The sequence below is a fragment of the Bombina bombina genome, chromosome 9 (genome assembly GCF_027579735.1).
Source record: "Bombina bombina isolate aBomBom1 chromosome 9, aBomBom1.pri, whole genome shotgun sequence".
NCBI classification, from domain to species: domain Eukaryota; kingdom Metazoa; phylum Chordata; class Amphibia; order Anura; family Bombinatoridae; genus Bombina; species Bombina bombina.
This window is the reverse complement of record NC_069507.1, coordinates 214,018,094-214,041,174: the sequence shown is the minus strand read 5'-3', so window position 1 is coordinate 214,041,174 and position 23,081 is coordinate 214,018,094. Positions and strand designations below refer to the sequence as shown.

Sequence of the window (23,081 nt, the reverse complement as noted above, 5' to 3'; positions counted from 1 at the left end):
TTATACTGATTGTCTAAATTCTTTATAGAATATTTTTTTAAATGACATGAATCAATTTGAGATTGTTATATAGAATGTTAAATTATGTATAGGAAAAATAGAAACTTTTGCAGTAAACAGTTTGCATGTGTAAGAATTGTACTTGCTCCACGTTCCCTAGAGAGCCCAAATCGCCTAAACCAGCTGCCTACTAGAAAGTGATTCCTTAGAGCAGTGTACAAACTCATTTATAGCCCTAATTTGTCTCAGTTAAGGGAGATAAGATAAAGATAATCATAGTCATTTAAATGTGAATTCATTATTTGGGCATCATGAATATTTTAATCATAAATTGATATAAAATAGTACAAAAAGGTTTAATTGCATGTCATCAGTGTTAGTTTGTTATAAGATAATAACCCAAAGCCATCTTCAGTTCTTTCCTATGTACTGTTTATGTTTCCTTATGTATGGATTGCTAAAACTTTGCAAGACTCGAATTAATGAGATGAAGATTTTTTATTTAATGTATTATTTATTTTTGTCATATTATTTTCTCTCATAAAATTGTACCACTGTGAGATCTGCACATTACAAACAAAGGAAAATAATAATATTGATATGAATAATCTATTGAAAACACCAGGCAGCTTCTAGCGCAAAATCTGGAGCCGACAGATGGTAAAATGTCACATCATTATGATATTAAAATAAATATAGAAGAATATGTTTTAATAAAAAATAACATTTGGCTAGATTACGAGTTTTGCATTATGAGGGGTGCGTTATTGTCACCGCTCCCTTCCCTACAGAGCTGGTATTACAGGTTTTCATAAACCCAGCGTTATTTTGCAAGAAGTGAGCGTAGAGCAAAATTGAGCTCCATACCGCACTCCAATACCAGTGCTGCTGAAAGCTGCGGTGAGCTGGTTTTACGTGCTCGTGCACGATTTCCCCATAGACATCAATGGGGAGAGCCGGCTGAAAAAAAGTCTAACACCTGCAAAAAAGCAGCGTAAAGTTCTGTAACGCAGCCCCATTGATTCCTATGGAGAAACAAAAATGTATGTTTACTCCTAACACCCTAACATGAACCTCGAGTCTAAACACCCCTAATCTTACACTTATTAATCCCTAATCTGCCGCTCCCAACACCGCCGACACCTACATTATACTTATGAACCCCTAATCTGCTGCCCCCAACATCGCCGACACCTACATTATATTTATTAGCCCCTAATCTGCTGCCCCCAACATCGCGACACCTACATAATGTTATTAACCCCTAATCTCCAGCCCCCAATGTCGCCGCAACCTAACTACACTTATTAACCCCTAATCTGCCGCCCCAACATCGCCGCCACTATAATAAACATATTAACCCCTAAACCGCCGTACTCCCGCATCGCAAACACTAGTTAAATATTATTAACCCCTAATCTGCCGCCCCTAACATCGCAACCACCACCTACATTTATTAACATCTAATCTGCAGCCCCCAACGTCGCCGCCACTATACTAAATATATTAACCCCTAAACCTAAGTCTAACCCTAACACCCCCTAACTTAAATATAATTAAAATAAATCTAATTAAAAATTCCTATCATTAACTAAATAATTCCTATTTAAAACTAAATACTTACCTGTAAAATAAACCCTAAGCTAGCTACAATATAACTAATAGTTACATAGGCCTCGATTTATCAAAGGTCTTGCGGACCTGATCCGACAGTGCGGATCAGGTCTGCAATACCTCGCTAAATGCGGAGATCAATACGATGAAGACTCGCCAGAAACACGGCCCTTCAAACTCCGTACGGAGCTTGATAAATATGGGCCATTGTATCTATCTTAGGGTTTATTTTTATTTTACAGGCATGTTTGTGTTTATTTTAACTAGATAGAATAGTTACTAAATAGTTATTAACTATTTACTAACTACCTAGCTAAAATAAATACACATTTACCTGTAAAATAAAACCTAACCTGAGTTACACTAACATCTAACCTTACACTAAATACAATTATTATGATTTAGATAGAACAACTTAGGGACACATTACTAGTGGAGCACAAAATTGGGCTTTTGCAAGCACAGTATTTGCAGTCCACTCGTAATACCAGCACAAGTAATTGTGCACTGGTATCTGAAGTTGCCCGCGTTCACATTGCATGAAAGCTTTGCGCTCACTAGAGTGCTCTTCCATAGGCTCCAATTCGCTTCATTTTCTTTAAATTAAAAATTATACCTAGATTGGCTCAAGAAAAGCAGTGCACTACTGGGAGCCAACTGCTGATTGGTGGCTTCACATATATACCTCTTGTCATTGGCTCACCCAATATCTTCAGCTTTCTCACAGTAGTGCATTGTGGCTCCTTCAACAAAGAATACCAAAAGAATGAAGCAAATCTTTGAATAGAAGCAAATTGGAAAGTTTTTTTAAAAGAGTATGCACTATCTGAATCATGAAAGAAAACTTTTTCTGTTTCCTGTCCCTTTAAAACCGTTTAAATTGATTTTGAAGATAAAAGTGAACGACTGTGTACAACTCATCCTTAGCAGACATTATGCACATTTGGCTGATAAAGGCAACTCCCCCAACTCTGTTGAAAGAAAGGGAGGCTTCTCCATACAACATGAAAAGTAGTTATATTCAGGAAAAGAACATTTATTAAAAAATAGATGGAAAAAAGAAAATAACTGATTTCAATACACTCTTATTAAGAAGAAGAAAAAACACAGCCATGCAATGTATAACCAAGGCAAAGGAATCTAATCTATTGCTGCTAAAGCAGATCTCATTGGCAAAATGGAAAATCCACAAGAAACAGCAGCGCTGATTAAAAGCAGCATTTCCACGAAAAGAATAGAAACTCAAAGAATGAAAGAGCCACTTCTACAGCTGTTCATTGTATTCATTACAGTTACACACAATATATAAGGCTTTGTAATATTTGTATCTCAGACGTACAAGGTTAACAATCAAAAGTCCAGCTCAAAATGAATTTGTAGCGATACATAGGAATTTAAAAAGATATTCAAATTAATAGACTAAAACCCTAACTGCATCGTTTCTCCATTCCCATCCAAAGGGGTAAATTTATCATGGTGCGGACAGACATGATCCGCTATAGCAAATCATGTCCGCCGCACATCAATAAATGCAGACTGCATACGCTGTCGGCATTTATCATTGCACCAGCAGTTCTTGTGAACTGCTGGTGCAATACCTCCCCCGCAGATTCGCGGCCAATTGGCGTTAGCAGGGGGTGTCAATCAACCCATCATTTTTGATCAGGCTGATTGCTGTCCGCCACCTCAGAACTGAAGCGGAGTGGGTCGGAAGCAGCATCTACTGCTTCATAAATAGATCCCAAAGCCTCAATCTAAGCCCTGCACCATCACATTCATAGCTGGTGTTGGATGTTATTTTTGACCACTGTAAAGTATTGCTCTAAACTGTTGGTGTTATGCTCAACCTTTACTTGATTCTTGCTCTGTTCCTCTACATGAGTGTTTCTCAACCACTGTTCTCAAGTACCCCCAACAAGTCAGGTTTTCATTATAGCTGAACCAGTGCACAGGTGGATTAATCAGCTGATCAGTAACCATGGTTACTAACCTGCTCTTACCCATCAACTGATTATTTCACCTGTGCATTTTTTCCAGCTATAATGAACCTGGCCTGTTGGGGGTACTTGAGAATGAGAGGCATCACACACTTGATACTGATACATAATTACAGGATTATTGTATTATTGTAGCAAGACTGCAACATATTATCTATTTGTAATAGACTCTTAAAGGGATATAATTGTCAAAATTGAAATGTGCATGGATGCATTTTAATTTTAAATACAAGCATTTTTGCAATATACTTTAATTAGCAAACTGTTTTCAGCAAAGTTTCAGAGGCATATGTACATATACTACATGTAACAAGAGGACCAGGATTTAAATACCTTGCATGCTCAGAAAGAAGGGTTGCCATCTTTAGTTCAGGCCAAATCCAAACACTCTTGCACTGTGTATAATAGCACATAAACACAAACTTGCACATAGATATTTACTCTCACAAACTCTGTATCTCATACACACTCACACTCTCACACACAGACACTCTCATACACTAACACACATACTCTCACACACTCTGTATTGCATACACACTCACACTCTCACACACAGACACTCTCATACACTAACACACACACACTCTGTATCGCATACACACTTACACTCTCACACACAGACACTCTTATACACTAACACACACACTCTCACACACAATCTGTATCTCATACACACTCACACTCTCACACACAGACACTCTCATACACTAACACACATACTCTCACACACTCTGTATTGCATACACACTCACACTCTCACACACAGGCACTCTCATACACTAACACACACACACACTCTGTATCGCATACACACTTACACTCTCACACACAGACACTCTTATACACTAACACACACACTCTCACACACAATCTGTATCTCATACACACTCACACTCTCACACACAGACACTCTCATACACTAACACACACACTCACACACACTCTGTATCTCATACACACTCACACTCTCACACACAGATACTCTCATATACTAACACATACACTCTCAGACACTCTGTATCGCATACACACTCACACTCTCACACACAGACACTCTTATACACTAACACACACACTCTGTATCTCATACACACTCACACTCTCACACACAGACACTCATACACTAACACACACACTCTCACACACACTCTGTATCTCATACACACTCACACTCTCACACACAGACACTCTCATACACTAACACACACACTCCCACACACTCTGTATCCTGCACACATTCACACGCTCACACACAGACACTCTCATACACTAACATACACTCTCACACACTGTATCTCATACACATACTCTCACACATGCTCACACAAACACACTAACACAAACTCACACAATCTCTCTCACAGACTAACACACACACTCTCACACACATTCACTCTCACACACACTGTGTATCTCACACACGCTCACACTCTCACACACAGACACTCTCATACACTAACACACACTCTCACACACTCTGTATCTTGCACGCTCTCAAACATCTTCACACAAACACACTAACACAAACTCGCACAATTTCTCTCACAGACTAACACACACTCACACACATTCACTCTCACACACTCTGTATCTCACACACGCTCACACTCTCACACACAGACACTTTCATACACTGACACACACACTCTGTTTCTCGCACACTCTCAAACATGCTCACACAAACACACTAACACAATCTCGCACAATCTCTCTCACAGACTAACACACACACTCTCACACACACTCACTCTCACACACACTCTGTATCTCACACACGCTCACACTCTCACACACAGGCACTCTCATACACTAACCCACACACTCTCACACACTGTATCTCATACACACTCACACTCTCACACATGCTCACACAAACACAAACTCGCACAATCTCTCTCACAGACTAACACACACTTTCACACACATTCACTCTCAGACACACTCTGTATCTCACACACGCTCTCACACACAGACACTCTCATACACTAACACACACACTCTCACACACTCTGTATCTTCCACACACTCACACTCTCACACATGCTCACACAAACACACTAACACAAACTCGCACAATCTCTCTCAAAGACTAACACACACTCAGACACATTTACTCTCACACACACTCTCTCACACACAAATACACTCACTCTTTCACACACAGACTCACACACACAGAAAGAAACTGACAAACACAGACACACCATCTCACACACAAAGACACTTACACACCCAGACACTCTCACACAAAAAGACACATACATGTAAGAGAGAGAAATAACTGCAGGCATGTGTAGTATGTTGCAAATGCACAATGTCACCTTTTTGGCTGTGCTGGCTTCCACCAAATGTCCTGGGCCTGACTCTACTTCAAGCACGGACACACAAATGGAAACCCGAACTGCCCGGGTCATTCCCGTTCAGGTGACAACCCTATCAGAGAGTTGGATGTGGTGTGTATTGCATTAGTAAAGATTTAGGCACCGATTTACCAAGCGCTCATTCGGCCCCAATGCAGCTGTTTCCGTGCGAGCCTTCAGGCTCACTGCAAACAGCAGTTAAGAAGCAGCGGTTTTAAGACCCCTGCTCCTTAACTGGTCCGTGCCTCCAAGGCGGCAAACAGCAATCAGCCCGATCAAACACGATCGGGTTTATTGACACCCCTTGCTAGCAGCCGATTGGCCGCAAATCTGCAGGGGGCGGCATTGCACAAGCAGTTTACCAGAACTGATTGTGCAATGCTAATTCAGCGATGTCTGGCGGACATGATCCGCTAAGCGGGTCATGTCTGCCCAACATATGATAAATCGTAAATAAATTACTGCTGACTCTCTGAGAAGGTGTTTGAATGCAGGGGCCCTCACAGAATATGTACGTATGCTGATAACAGTAAAAACTTCTACTAGAAACATTTTGCTAATGGAAGAATATTATACAATTATTCTATTTAAAACTGAAATGCACCCATGAACAGTTCAAATTTTGCAGACTCTCCCATTACTACGTTTACATAAGATATCATTCTTACAATTGTGTAGTTATCAACTATTTTCTTGCAAAACACACAGAGAACTGTGATTAACCTTTTTTTTTGTCAGATGGACAGTACTTGGAAAAAAGGGACATACAGTATATGTGCAAAGAGAAGATATGCTTATGTGTTAGAGAATTTCATTATTGAAAGGGTTGAATATAACTGTGTTTAACCCTTTAAGCCATTTGGATGTTTATTTACATCATAAGATACTTTGCCCAAACATAAACTCTACATGTTTTCTCCTGCTTTGTGCCTGCTGACAGCAAAGACTTACAGTCCCTGGGTATCATAGCACAAACAAAGGACCAATAACATAGATAGCTGTTCTTCTCTACATTAAAGGGCCATAATAGTTGAAAAATTGCATGCTTTAATTCATTAGAGCATGTCTTTATAAAGTGATGGTACAGAATAAATGTGATAAAGGGACACTTTGAGATGGTAATATAAAATGATAAATCATATATATATATATATATTTTTTAGATCACACACATATATATATACTCTGCAATATACTTTATTATTTATTTTGTCCTTTTTTTCCATTCCGGTAATTCCCTTCTGAAATTGTTAGCGTTTCATTTTCTGTTAGAAATGCAAGTGCAGAACACTGTTATATTCCACACAGCCATTGGCTGCACACTCTAGTGACCTATTTATAACTGTCCCTAATTGGCCAAAGCAGAGAAGGTAACCTAAGTTACAACATGGCAGCTCCCACTGTTTTATAGACACTAAAACTTTACATTTATTTTGTCAATATTTAAACAACTAGTAAAACTTTTTTTAAATCCATCTATATGTTATTCTCAGACTAATCTTTTCTTTAACTGCATCTATCTAGCATTTATTTACGCCTAGATTTAGAGTTTTGCGGCCGAAGGGGTGCGTTAGCTACGCGTCTTTTTTTTCTAGCGCTGCTTCTAATCAACGCTGGTATTTAGAGTTCTCTGAAGGGCTGCGTTAGGCTCCAAAAAGGGAGCGTAAAGGTATATTTACCTACACTTCAACTCTCAATACCAGAGTTGCTTACGGTAGCGGCTAGCTGGAAAAACGTGCTTGTGCACGATTCCCCCATAGGAAACAATGGGGCAGTTTGGGCTTAAAAAAAAACTTACACCTGCAAAAAAGCAGTGTTCAGCTCCTAACGCAGCCCCATTGTTTCCTATGGGGAAACAGTTTCTAAGTCTGCACCTAACACCCTAACATGAACTCTGAGTCTAAACACCCCTAACCTTACACTTATTAACCCCTAATCTGCCGCCCCCGCTATCGCTGACACCTGCATTACACAATTAACCCCTAATCTGCCGCTCCGGACACCGCCGCAACCTACATTATCCCTATGTACCCCTAATCTGCTGCCCCTAACATCGCCGACACCTACATAATATTTATTAACCCCTAATCTGCCCCCCCAACGTCGCTGCTAACTAACTACACTTATTAACCCCTAATCTGCCGACCGGACCTCGCCGCTACTCTAATAAATGTATTAACCCCTAAAGCTAAGTCTAACCCGAACCCTAACACCCCCCTAAGTTAAATATAATTTTAATCTAACAAAATAAATTAAATCTTATTAACTAAAGTATTCCTATTTAAAACTAAATACTTACCTGTAAAATAAACCCTAATATAGCTACAATATAACAAATAATTATATTGTAGCTATTTTAGGATTTATATTTATTTTACAGGCAACTTTGTATTTATTTTAACTAGGTACAATAGCTATTAAATCGTTATTACCTATTTAATAGCTACCTAGTTAAAATAATTACAAAATTACTTGTAAAATAAATCCTAACCTAAGTTACAATTAAACCTAACACTACACTATCAATACATTAATTAAATAAATTACCTACAATAACATACAATTAAATAAACTAAACTAAATTACAAAAAAAAAACTAAATTACAAAAAATAAAAAAAGATTACAAGAATATTAGGCTAATTACACCTACTCTAAGCCCCCTAATAAAATAAAAAAGCCCCCCAAAATAATAAAGGTCCCTACCCTATTCTAAATTAAAAAGTAACCAGCTCTTTTACCAGCCCTTAAAAGGGCTTTTTGCGGGGCATGCCCCAAAGTAATCAGCTCTTTTGCCTTTAAAAAAAATACAACCCCCCCAACATTAAAACCCACCACCCACATACCCCTACTCTAACCCAAACCCCCCTTAAATAAACCTAACACTACCCCCCTGAAGATCTCCCTACCTTGAGCCGTGTTCACCCAGCCGGGCACCGATGGTCCAAAAGAGGACATCCGGAGCGGCAGAAGTCTTCATCCTATCCGGGCAGAAGAGGACATCCAGACCAGTAGACATCTTCATCCAAGCGGCATCTTCTATCTTCATCTATCCGACGAGGAGCGGCTCCATCTTCAAGACTTCCGGCACGGAACATCCTTCTTCCCCGATGACTAGACGACGAATGACTGTTCCTTTAAATGACATCATCCAAGATGGCATCCCTCAAATTCCGATTGGCTGATAGGATTCTATCAGCCAATCGGAATTAAGGTAGGAAAAATCTGATTGGCTGATTGAATCAGCCAATCAGATTCAAGTTCAATCCGATTGTCTGATCCAATCAGCCAATCAGATTGAGCTTGCATTCTGTTGGCTGATCGGAACAGCCAATAGAATGCGAGCTCAATCTGATTGGCTGATTGGATCAGCCAATCGGATTGAACTTGAATCTGATTGGCTTTTTTATTTTATTAGGGGGCTTAGAGTAGGTGTAATTAGCCTAATATTCTTGTAATCTTTTTTTATTTTTTGTAATTTAGTGTTTGTTTGTTTTTGTAATTTAGTTTATTTAATTGTATGTAATTGTAGGTAATTTATTTAATTAATTTATTGATAGTGTAGTGTTAGGTTTAATTGTAACTTAGGTTAGGATTTATTTTACAGGTAATTTTGTAATTATTTTAACTAGGTAGCTATTAAATAGTTAATAACTATTTAATAGCTATTGTACCTAGTTAAAATAAATACAAAGTTGCCTGTAAAATAAATATAAATCCTAAAATAGCTACAATATAATTATTTGTTATATTGTAGCTATATTAGGGTTTATTTTACAGGTAAGTATTTAGTTTTAAATAGGAATACTTTAGTTAATAAGATTTAATTTATTTTGTTAGATTAAAATTATATTTAATTTAGGGGTGTGTTAGGGTTAGGGTTAGACTTAGCTTTAGGGGTTAATACATTTATTAGAGTAGCGGCGAGGTCCGGTTGGCAGATTAGGGGTTAATACTTGGTTAGGTTGTGGCGATGTTAGGGAGGGCAGATTAGGGGTTAATACAATTTATTATAGTGTTTGTGAGGCAGGAGTGCGGCGGTTTAGGGGTTAATACATTTATTAGAGTAGCGGCGAGGTCCAGAGCAGCAGATTAGGGGTTAATAAGTGTAGTTAGGTAGCGGCGATATTATGTAGGTGTCGGCGATGTTAGGGGCAGCAGATTAGGGGTTCATAGGGATAATGTAGGTGGCGGCGGTGTGCGGTCGGCAGATTAGGGGTTAAAAAAATGATTATAGTTGCGGCAATGTGGGGGGACCTCGGTTTAGGGGTACATAGGTAGTTTATGGGTGTTAGTGTACTTTAGAGCACAGCAGTTAAGAGCTTTATAAACCGGCGTTAGCCCAGAAAGCTCTTAACTACTGACTTTTTTTTGCGGCTGGAGTCTTGTCGGTAGAGGGTCTACTGCTCACTTCAGCCAAGACTCTAAATACCGGCATTAGGAAGATCCCATTGAAAAGATAGGATACGCAATTGGCGTAAGGGGATCTGCGGTATGGAAAAGTCGCGGCTTGAAAGTGAGCGTTAGACCTTTACCTACACGACTCTAAATACCAGCGGGCGGCCAAAAGCAGCGTTAGGCACCCTTAACGCTGCTTAGGACGGCTACCGCAGAACTCTAAATCTAGGCGTTAGTGTTTAATGTCCCGCTGTTCGGGACGTGCAGAGCAGTTACAGTCAGTAGGAAAAGATTAGTAGGAGCGTTAGCTTTAAGAAGTCAGCAGGCTGCATTTCAAGTTCTGAGTTTCAGAGCATAAAAATGGAGCAAAATAAATACTGAAAGAATATTGCAAAGTTGTTTTATTACATATAACTAGACATTTTATATTAAAATCTCAAGATGCTTACTGTCAATTTAATCAGAATACTCGAGGGGTACATAAATACTCTCTGGGGTCTTATAATAGCTTAAAGGGACATGAAACACAATTTTTCTTTCTTTCATTATTCAGACAGAGCATACAATTTTAATCAACTTTCCAATTTACTTCTATTATCAAATTGGGAAACATAAGGTGAGCCAATGACAACCAGCATATATGTGCAGCCACCAAACAGAAGCTAGCTCCCAGTAGTTTAAATTTTATTTTACTGTCTTTTTAAGTAGAACCTAAGCTGTAAAATACCAGTCACCCCCCCCCCCCCCATTTTTACTTTACAGAAAGACAATAATGCTGTGGAATGTGGATTATAAACCACAAAGAAAAATAAATGTCTTATTTTGCTAACAAAAGTTGTGTTATTTCACCCTCCATAGCGCTGCCATTACAAGTTTTTAAAATGCCGCCTTGTGCGTGCGATATGGTGTCGATGAGCTTCATACTGCACAAAATCCAAGGGCTGCTTTGATGTGCTTGTGCACGCTTTCCCCATAGACATCAATGGGGAGAAGGTGTTAGAAAAAACCTAACACCTGAAGCGCAGAATGACGATCGCCGTAACGCAACCCCATTGATGTCTATAGGGAAAAAGTTACATTTAAACCTAACAACCTAACATAAACCCCAAGTCTAAACACCCCTAATCTGCTGCCCCCGACATCGCCGACAGCTACATAAAGTTATTAACCCCTAATCTGCCACTCCCAACATCACCGCCACCTAAATAAAGTTATTAACCCCTATTCCGCCGCTCCCTGACATCGTCGCCACTAAATAAAGTTATTAACCCCTAAACCACCCGCCCCCCACATCACAAAAAACTAAATTAAACTATTAACCCCTAAACCTAACAACCCCCTAAATTTAAATTAAAATTACAAGATCCCTATCTTAAAATAAATAAAACCTTACCTGTGAAATAAAAAAAAACTAAGTTTAAACTATAAATTAACCTATTATACTAAAACTAAAATACCTACAAACTAAATAAACTACACATTAAAAAAACTACTAAAAAATTAAATCTAAAATTACAAAAAAATAAAAAATACTAAATTACAAAAAATAACAAACACTAAATTAAGAAAAATAACAAACAAAAATAGCCAAAATAAAAACAATTACACCTAATCTAATAGCCCTATAGAAATAAAAAGCCCCCCCCCCCCCAAAAAAAAAAACAACCTAGCCTACAATAAACTACCAATAGCCCTTAAAAGGGCCTTTTGTAGGGCATTGCCCTACAGAAATCAGCTCTTTTTCCTGTAAAAAAAAAATACAAAGAGCCCCCAACAGTAAAACCCACCACCCAACCAACCACCCAAAATAAAAAAACCTAACTCTAACAAAAACCTAAGCTACCCATTGCCCTGAAAAGGGGCATTTGTATGGGCATTGCCCTTAAAAGGGCATTTAGCTCTTTTGCATTGCCCTGAAAAGAGCATTTAGCTCATTTAAGAAAGCCCAAACCCTAATCTAAAAAAAAAAAACACCCAAAAAAAGTTAGAAAAAAAACTAACACTAACCCCGACGATCCACTTACAGTTTTTGAAGTCCGGACATCCAGGCGGCGAGAATTCTTCATCCTGGCTGCGACGTCTTCATCCATCCAGGAGGCGTCTTCTATCTTCATCCAGGCGGCATCTTCTATCTTCATCCCAGCGGCATCTTTTATCTTCATCCCAGCGGTGCAGAGTGGGTCTATCCTTCAAGACATCAGGTGCGGAACGTCCTCTTCATACGGTCGCCACCATACACTGAATCTTCAATGCAAGGGAGCCTATCAGCCCATAAGATGAGAGCTACTGAAAATTATTTGAACAGCCAATAGAATTTCAGTAGCTCTCATCCTATTGGCTGATTTAAATTTCAAAAATCAAATCAGCCAATAGGAATGCAAGGGACGCCATTTTTTAAAAGGCGACCGTATGAAGAGGACGCTCCATGCCGGATGTCTTGAAGGATGTACCCGCTTCGTCCCGCGGGGATGAAGATAGAAGATGCCGCCTGGATGGATGAAGATCTCGCGGCCTGGATGAAGAATTCTCGCCGCCTGGATATCCAGACTTCAAAAACTTTAAGTAAATCGTCGGGGGTTAGTGTTAGTTTTTTTTTACTTTTTTTGGGTGGGATTTTTTTTAGATTAGGGTTTGGGCTTTCTTAAAAGAGCAATTCCCATACAAATGCCCTTTTCAGGGCAATGGGTAGCTTAAGTTTTTGTTAGAGTTAGGTTTTTTATTTTGGGGGGGTTGGTTGGGTGGTAGGTTTTACTGTTGGGGAGGTGTTTGTATTTTTTTTACAGGGAAAAGAGCTGATTTATTTAGGGCAATGCCCTACAAAAGGCCCTGTTAAGGGCTATTGGTAGTTTATTGTAGGCTAGGGGTTTTTTATTTTGGGGGGGCTTTTTTTTTATAGGGCTATTAGATTAGGTGTAATTGTTTTTATTTTGGATAATTTTGTTTGTTATTTTTCGTAATTTAGTGTGTGTTCATTTTTGTAATTTAGTATTTTTTATTTTTTGTAATTTTAGATTTAAAATTTTTTAGTAGTTTTTTTTAATGTGCAATTTAGTTTATTTAATTTGTAGTTATTTTAATTTTAGTATAATAGTTGTTAGGGTAATTAATAGTTTAAACTTAGGTTTTTTTAATTTGACAAGTAAGTTTTTATTTATTTTAAGATAGGGATATTGTAATTTTAATGTAAGGTTAGGGGGTTGTTAGGTTTAATGGTTAATAGTTTAATTTAGTTTTTTGCTATGTGGGGGACTGGCGGTTTAGGGGTTAATATGTTTATTTAGTTGCGGTGATGTGGGAGGCCAGAGGTTTAGGGGTTAATAACTTTATTTAGTGGCGACGATGTCGGGGAGTGGCAGAATAGGGGTTGATATCTTTATTATAGTGTGGGCGATGTTGGGGTGTGGGGGAATAGGGGTAAATAACTTTATTATAGTGGTGATGATGTCGGGGAGCGGCAGAATAGGGGTTAATACATTTTATTAGTGGCGGCGATGTCGGGAGTGGCAGATTAAGGGTTAATAAATTTAATTTAGTTTTTGCAATGCGGGAGGGCAACGGAATAGGGGTTAGTAGGTAGTTTATGGGTGTTAGTGTACTTTGTAACATTTTAGTTATGAGTTTTGTGTAACATTTTTGTTGCGCAAAACTCATAAATACTGGTCTCAGATAGCGGAACGGATCGTGACGGTATAGGCTGGAACGCAAGCATTTTAGCCTTACTGCACAATCTGTAATACCAGCGCTATGGAAATCCCCCACAAAAACGTAATTTTTTTGAGTGCGGGACTGACGTTGCGTTACAAGCAAAAATGCTTGCGGTACAGCTATACTGACAAGACTCGAAATGGCTGCATTACTGTTTTTATGCTGAAATTGACATTTTTTTCAGCATTAAAACCGTAACGCAAAACTTGTAATCTATAGTCTCTTAGCAATCCCTGTGTTTAAACTGTTACTGAGTTAATAGCAAGAAAGGAAATTATTTTTTCGTGAATTAACTTTTTCCACTACCAAGTGAAATCCTTTTTGCATCTTTTTTACGTCTTTAGAGATATATTGGAAAGTAATTTCCAGAGTAACTTGTTCCCTGCGGTACATTTAAATAAAATAGCAAAACAGACAGATTCTCACGAACTTTCTTTGACATCTTGAAAAGTCTTCTCTTCTTCTGTTCCAAAAACAGACTTCTCTGGACTTTTCTTGTTTTTCTCTGGCTTTTTGCTACTGTTTTTGGCTAAAGAAAAAAAAAGAAAGAAATCAGATGTGCAATATATTACAATCTTGATACATTCCGAAAAAAAATGATTACCTGGAAATAAACAATCACACGTGTACCCACAGACTTGCCAAAACTTAACATGGGTCTTTCAAAACATGACGAAGGGATCTTGCACACAGTGCTTTAGCTACATTTTTTTCTCTCTTATTACATTTAACAAATTTAATATCTCTATTGATATTCAAAGCATCTGTAAAATGTTAACCTGTAAATATCGGTATCAAATATAGCCAATATTATAAAAAAGGGATGCATCAAGTAGTTGTGGCATTACTATACACACATTCACTATATGCATAAACACTATAACACACTATACACATATACACATAGACACACACTATACGCATAAACACTATAACACACTATACACATACACACGCACTATATGCATAAACACTATAACACACAATACATATACACACACTATATACATTAACACTATACACATAAACACACACTATACACATAAACACTATAACACACTATACACATACACACACTATATACATACACACACAGAAACATACTATACACATACACACACACTATACACATAAACACTATAACACACTATACACATACACACACTATATACATTAACACTATACACATACACTAATATACAGATACAGGCACACAATAATACTATACACATAAACACTATACACATACACACAAATACTATACACATACAAACTATACACATACACACACTATACACATACACACACATACTATACACATACACACACACTATTACACATACACACACACACACACTATACACATACACACTATACACATACACACACTATACGCATGCACACAAACTATAAACAAACACACACTATACTCATACACACTAAATACATGCACACACACACAACACTATACGCATGCACACACATTATAAACACACTATACACACACACACACTATATGCATACACACTATACACATACAGTACACACACACTATTACACATACACACACTATACGCACACACACACTACACACATACACACACTATACACATATACAGACACTATACACATACACACACACACTTTACGCATACACACTATAAACATACAGTACATGCACTCAATTACACATACACACACACACCATACACATACTATACACATATACATGCAAATACGCATATACACACACTATACACATACACACACACACTATACACATACACATAACACTATACGCAAACACACACACCCACACTATACACATACACACTCTATACACATATACATACACATAAACACACACTATACACATAAACACACGCACATACACATATACACACACTATACAGATACACACATACTATACACATACACACAAACTATACGCATACACACACACACACTATACACATACACACGCTATACACATATACATGCACATACACATATATACTATACGCATATACACATACACTATACACATACACATACTATACACATATACATGCACATACACACACTATACACATATACATGCACATGCACATATACACACACATACACACACTATACACATATACATGCACATACACACTATACACATATACATGCACATACACATGTACACACACATACACATATACATACACATATACATGCACATACACATATACACACACATACACATATACACACACATATACATGCACATGCACATATACACACACATACACATATACACACACGTATACATGCACATACACATATACACACATACACATATACACACACATATACATGCACATGCACATATACACACACATACACACACTATACACATATACATGCACATACACATATACACACACATACACTATACACATATACATGCGCATACACATATACACACACATACACTATACACATATACATGCACATACACATATACACACACATATACATGCACATATACACACACATACACACACTATACACATATACATGCACATACACACACTATACACATATACATGCACATACACATATACACACGCATACACTATACACATATACATGCACATACACATATACACACACATACACATATACACACACATATACATGTACATACACATATACACACACATACACATATACACACACATATACATGTACATACACATATACACACACATACACATATACACACACATACACACATGCAAACACTTTTAAACTACAAAACAATTTTACAACTTTAAAGGGACATAAAACCTATTTTTTTCTTACATGATACAGATAGAGCATACCATTTAAGCACATTTCCAATTTACTACTATTATATAAATTGCTATTTTTTTTATAAATATATATATATATATATATTGAAAAGCATACCTAGGTAGGTTCAGGATCAGCAATGCACTACTGTGAGCTAGCTGCTGATTGGTGGCTGCACATATACGTCTTTGGTCATTGGTTCATCTAATGTGCTCAGCTAACTCCCAGTATAACATTGCTGCTCCTTCAACAAAGGATTCCAAGAGAATTAAGCAAATTTGATAACATATGTAAATTGGAAAATTGTTTAAAATTGTATATTCTATCTGAATCATGAATGAAAAAAATTGGGTTTCATGTCTGTTTAAGTTATTGTAAAATCCCAAAAAGTTTTTAATCCTAAAGTGTTTATATGCACTTTGAGACTTTATTATAAAATGTTTAGTTATAGTTAATAAAACAACTTTGCAATATTATTGCAGTGTTTATTTTGCTCCATTTTAATCTAATTTAGCTCTGAAAATGGTGGATTTTCTAATTCTTACAACAACCTGAAATGAAGCCTGTTGACCTCTCAAGGCTAACTCTCCTACATATTGTTCTCTAACTGATTTTAGATAGGCTAGGGTTAGTGTAAGAGCTAGGCATGGCTAGTGTTAGTGTAAGAGCTAAGGATGGCTAGGTTTAGTGTTAGAGCTAAGGATGGCTAAGGTTAGTGTAAGAGCTAAGGATAGCTAGGATTAGTGTTAGAGATAAGGATGGCTAGGGTTAGTGTTAGAGCTAAGGATGGCTAGGGTTAGTGTAAGAGCTAAGGAATGCATTGGGTTAGTGTAAGAGCTAGGAATGGCTAGGATTAGTCTAAGAGCTAAGGATGGATAGGGTTAGTGTAAGAGCTAATGATGGCTAGGGTTAGTGTTAGAGCTATAGATGGCTAGGGTTAGTGTAACAGTTAGTAATGACTAGGGTTAGTGTTACAGCTAAGAATGGCTAGGGTTAGTGTTCAAGCTAAGGATGGCTAGGGTTAGTGTTCAAGCTAAGGAAGGCTAGGGTTAGTGTAAGAGCTAAGGGTGGCTAGGGTTGTGTTAGAACTAAAGATGGCTAGGGTTAGTGTTAGAGCTAAGGATGGCTAGTGTTAGTGTAAGAGCTAAGGATGGCTAGGGTTAGAGTAAGAGCTAGAGATGGTGAGGGTTAGTGCTAGAGCTAAAGATGACCAGGGCTAGTGTTAGAGCTAAGTATGGCTAGGGTTAGTGTAAGAGCTAAGAATGGCTAGGGTTAGTGCTAGAGCTAAAGATGGCTAGGGCTACTGCTAGAGCTAAGGATGGCTAGGGTTAGTGTAAACGCTAGGGATGGCTAGGATTAGTGTATGAGCTAGGTATTGCTAGGGTTAGTTCAAGAGCTAAGGATGGCTAGGGATAGTGTAAGAGCTAAGGATGGCTAGTGTTAGAGCTAAGGATGACTAGGGTTAGTGTTAGAGCTAACGATGGCTAGTGTTAGAGCTAAAGATGACTAGGGTTAGTGTAAGAGCTAAGAAATGCTAGGGTTAGTGTTAGAGCTAAGGATAGCTAGGGTTAGTGTAAGAGCTAAGGATGGCTAGGGTTAGTGTTAGAGCTAAGGATGGCTAGTGTTAGTGTAAGAGCTAGAGATGGTTAGGGTTAGGGCTAGAGCTAAAGATGGCTAGAGCTCGTGCTAGAGCTAAGGATGGCTAGGGTTAGTGTAAGAGCTAAGAATGGCTAGGGTAAGTGCTAGAGCTAAAGATGGCTAGGGCTACTGCTAGAGCTAAGGATGGCTAGGGTTAGTGTAAGAGCTAAATATGGCTAGGGTTAGTGTTACAGCTAACGATGACTAGAGTTAGTTTTACAGCTAATGATGACTAGGATTAGTGTATGAGCTAGGTATGGCTAGTGTTAGTGTAAGAGCTAAGGATGGCTAGGGTTAGTGTAAGAGATAAGGATGGCTAGGGTTAGTGTTACAGCCAACGATGACTAGAGTGGATGTTACAACTAACGATGACTAGAGTTGATGTTACAGCTAATGATGACTAGAATTAGTGTATGAGCTAGGTATGGCTAAGGTTAGTGTAAGAGCTAAGGATGGCTAAGGTTAGTGTTAGAGCTAAGCATAGCAAGGGTTAGTGTTAGAGCTAGGGATGGCTAGGGTTAGTTTAAGAGCTAGGGATGGCTAGCTTTAGTGTTACAGCTAACGATGACTAGAGTTAATGTTACAGCTAACGATAACTAGGATTAGTGTATGGCTAGGTATGGCTAGGGTTAGTGTAAGAGCTAAGGATGGCTAGGGTTAGTGTTAGAGCTAAGGATGGCTAGGGTTAGTGTTAGAGCTAAGGATGGCTAGTGTTAGTGTAAGAGCTAGAGATGGCTATGGTTAGTGCTAGAGCTAAAGATGGCCAGGGCTCATGCTAGAGCTAAGGATGGCTAGGGTTAGTGTAAGAGCTACGAATGGCTAGGGTAAGTGCTAGAGCTAAAGATGGCTAGGGCTACTGCTAGAGCTAAGGATGGCTAGGGTTAGTGTAAGAGCTAAATATGGCTAGGGTTAGTGTTACAGCTATCGATGACTAGAGTTAGTGTTACAGCTAACGATGACTAGAGATAGTGTTACAGCTAATGATGACTAGGATTAGTGTATGAGCTAGGTATGGCTAGGGTTAGTGTAAGAGCTAGGTATGGCTAGGGTTAGTGTAAGAGCTAAGGATGGCTAGGCTTAGTGTTAAAGCTAAGGATAGCTAGGGTTAGTGTAAGAGCTAGAGATGACTATGGTTAGTGCTAGAGCTAAAGATGGCCAGGGCTCATGCTAGAGCTAAGGATGGCTAGGGTTAGTGTAAGAGCTAAGAATGGCTAGGGTATGTGCTAGAGCTAATGATGACTAGGGCTACTGCTAGAGCTAAGGATGGCTAGGGTTAGTGTAAGAGCTAAATATGGCTAGGGTTAGTGTTACAGCTAACGATGACTAAAGTTAGTGTTATAGCTAACAATGACTAGGCTTAGTGTATGAGCTAGGTATGGCTAGGGTTAGTGTAAGAGCTAAAGATGGCTAGGGTTAGTAATAGAGCTAAGGATAGCTAGGGTTAGTGTTAGAGCTAGGGATGGCTAGGGTTAGTGTAAGAGCTAGGGATGGCTAGGGTTAGTGTCACAGCTAACGATGACTAGAGTTAATGTTACAGCTAACGATGACTAAGATTAGATGACTAAGATTAGTGCTAAATAGAGCTAAATATGGCTAGGGTTAGTGTTACAGCTAACGATGACTAGAGTTAGTGTTATAGCTAACAATGACTAGGATTAGTGTATGAGCTAGGTATGGCTAGGGTTAGTGTAAGAGCTAAGGATGGCTAGGGTTAGTGTTAGAGCTAAGGATAGATAGGGTTAGTGTTAGAGCTATGGATGGCTAGGGTCAGTGTAAGAGCTAGGGATGGCTAGGGTTAGTGTTAAAGCTAACGATGACTAGAGTTAATGTTACAGCTAACGATGACTAGGATTAGTGTATGAGCTAGGTATGGCTAGGGTTAGTGTAAGAGCTAAGGATGGCTAGGGTTAGTGTTAGAGCTAAGGATAGCTAGGGTTAGTGTTACAGCTAGGGATGGCTAGGGTTAGTGTAAGAGCTAGGGATGGCTAGGGTTAGTGTTACAGCTAACGATGACTAGAGTTAATGTTACAGCTACCGATGACTAGGATTAGTGTATGAGCTAGAGATGGCTATGGTTAGTGCTAGAGCTAAAGATGGCCAGGGCTCATGCTAGAGCTAAGGATAGCTAGGGTTAGTGTAAGAGCTAAGAATGGCTAGGGTAAGTGCTAGAGCTAAAGATGGCTAGGGCTACTGCTAGAGCTAAGGATGGCTAGGGTTAGTGTAAGAGCTAAATATGGCTAGGGTTAGTGTTACAGCTAACGATTACTAGAGTTAATGTTACAGCTAATGATGACTAGGATTAGTGTATGAGATAGGTATGGCTAGGGTTAGTGTAAGAGCTAAGGATGGCTAGGGTTAGTGTAAGAGCTAAGGATGGCAAGGGATAGTGTTAGAGCTAAGGATAGCTAGGGTTAGTGTTAGAGCTAAGGATAGCTAGGGTTAGTGTTAGAGCTAGGGATGGCTAGGGTTAGTGTAAGAGCTAGGGATGGCTAGGGTTAGCATAAGAGCTAGGGATGGCTAGGGTTAGTGTAAGAGCTAGGGATGGCTAGGGTTAGTGTAAGAGCTAGGTATGGCTAGGATTAGTGTTTGAGCTAGGTATGGCTAGGGTTAGTGTAAGAGCTAAGGATGGCTAGGGTTAGTGTAAGAGCTAAGGATGACTAGGGTTAGTGTAAGAGCTAAGGATGGTTAGGGTTAGTGTAAGAGCTAAGGATTGCTAGGGTTAGTGTAAGAGCTAAGGATGGCTAGGGTTAGTGTTAGAGCTAAGGATTGCTAGGGTTAGTGTAAGAGCTAAGGATGGCTAGGGTTAGTGTAAGAGCTAGGGATTGCTAGGGTTAGTGTAAGAGCTAAGGATGGCTAGTGTTAGTGCAAGAGCTAGGGATTGCTAGGGTTAGTGTAAGAGCTAAGGATGGCTAGGGTTAGTGTAAGAGCTAGGGATTGCTAGGGTTAGTGTAAGAGCTAAGGATGGCTAGTGTTAGTGCAAGAGCTAGGGATTGCTAGGGTTAGTGTAAGAGCTAAGGATGGCTAGGGTTAGTGTAAGAGCTAGGAATTGCTAGGTTTAATGTAATGTAAATTGGTTAATATATCTCTCCTGACTTTGGTGTTCTTTTTGCCCTTCTCATATTTTGAGTAGCAGTAAACAATCTCACAAAATAAAGAGGAACAGAAGACTAAAAAGGTAATAGATGGGCTCATAAGCAACATGTTAGGAATGGCCTAGGGCAGCATAAAATGTATTCACCAAGTGCTGCTCTACTCATTTGTATCTTATTTAGGAATAAGGTGCTAGTGCTAGAGTATAAGGAGTGTATGTGTAATCTGGGCTGGCTGATACACATTCCTTGGCATGGAATCCAGTCTGTAGCACAGGACATTCATCCAAAAGCAACAGGAAGCTTTGCAACATGGCTTAACATTCCCAACAAGTTATCAAGAAGGAGCAGAGAGAGTCCAGGAGACAGACAGACATCACAGCCACCAAAGCAACATCCAGTCCCAGACTACACATTATGTTATATCATACACATTATGTGACAACAAACAAATATTTCATAGAAGACCCTTCAATTCTGACCAGCACAAAATCTGTTTAGAAAGTTTTGTTTTGTTTGTGTTCGCAGACCATTCATCCCAGACACATTTCATTTTTTCCTATTTCTGCATTTGATGAAGTGACCTATCAAAATGTCACTTCTGAAACAGAATTCTTTACAATCTTGCAATAAAAACATTGTTTCCTTTTGGCAGCTTTGTAATAGCTCCTCTATATGGTTATATTTTTAGGGTCAGGGTAATGATTTGGGTTGGGATTAGGTTTAGAGTTACATTATTACATTATTTTAATATTAAAAATTTTTTTTTAAAGCAACATAAAAGTCATTAAAAGTAGGTTTATAGTGTAAAATTACAACTTTGACATAAACTTTGATTATGTAAAATATCTGCTTCTGTCAAACTTCCACTGATATAGGCACATTTTCCACACTCAGAGGGCGAATCTCAGACTGTATCCCTTTAAATCACTGTTAGCAATTTTTTTAAATAATAAAGCTCGATTGTGTACTATCCTTAGCGCAGATATGTTTAACCCCTGAAAAATGTACAGACATTTTTATTGCCCCTTTATTGTTTTCCCCATGAACCATTTTACTGACTATATTGTATTAAATTGTTTAAAAATAGTTCCTTTACTTTTATTTTGTCATTTTAAATAGATGCTAAGTAAATTAAACTCCCAGCAAGGGGTTACTAAAATGTTAATTTCCCATTGTTCTTTCTAAGGTCCTAATAATCAAAAACTCGCTGGCATGGAGAGAAATCTTGCCAAATCTTTGAGGGCAATTTTTTAGCATTATTTTGCAATGTAGGTAGAGAAACAACTCTCTTTGAGAGACTTTTGCGATACTGACGTCCGGCCCTCAGTATTGATCTCAATGTGTATAAGATAAGGAGAACTTTGTATATATGTAGAGAGATAAGATAAAGAGTTCTACTCTTCATGCAGGTTTAGCCCATTTGATTAGGTTA

At 38.5% G+C, this 23,081-nt stretch overlaps 1 protein-coding gene across 1 annotated transcript in view; it reads right to left on the bottom strand.

Annotated features, from left to right (window-relative positions):
- The window catches only part of CPXM2 (carboxypeptidase X, M14 family member 2), a 181,493-nt gene that overhangs the window by 139,782 nt on the left and 18,630 nt on the right, over positions 1 to 23,081 (bottom strand). The window contains exon 3 of the mRNA XM_053692603.1: positions 14,506 to 14,604. Within this exon, the coding sequence (XP_053548578.1) occupies positions 14,506 to 14,604 (99 nt within the window). The remainder of the gene's footprint in view (positions 1 to 14,505; positions 14,605 to 23,081) is intronic.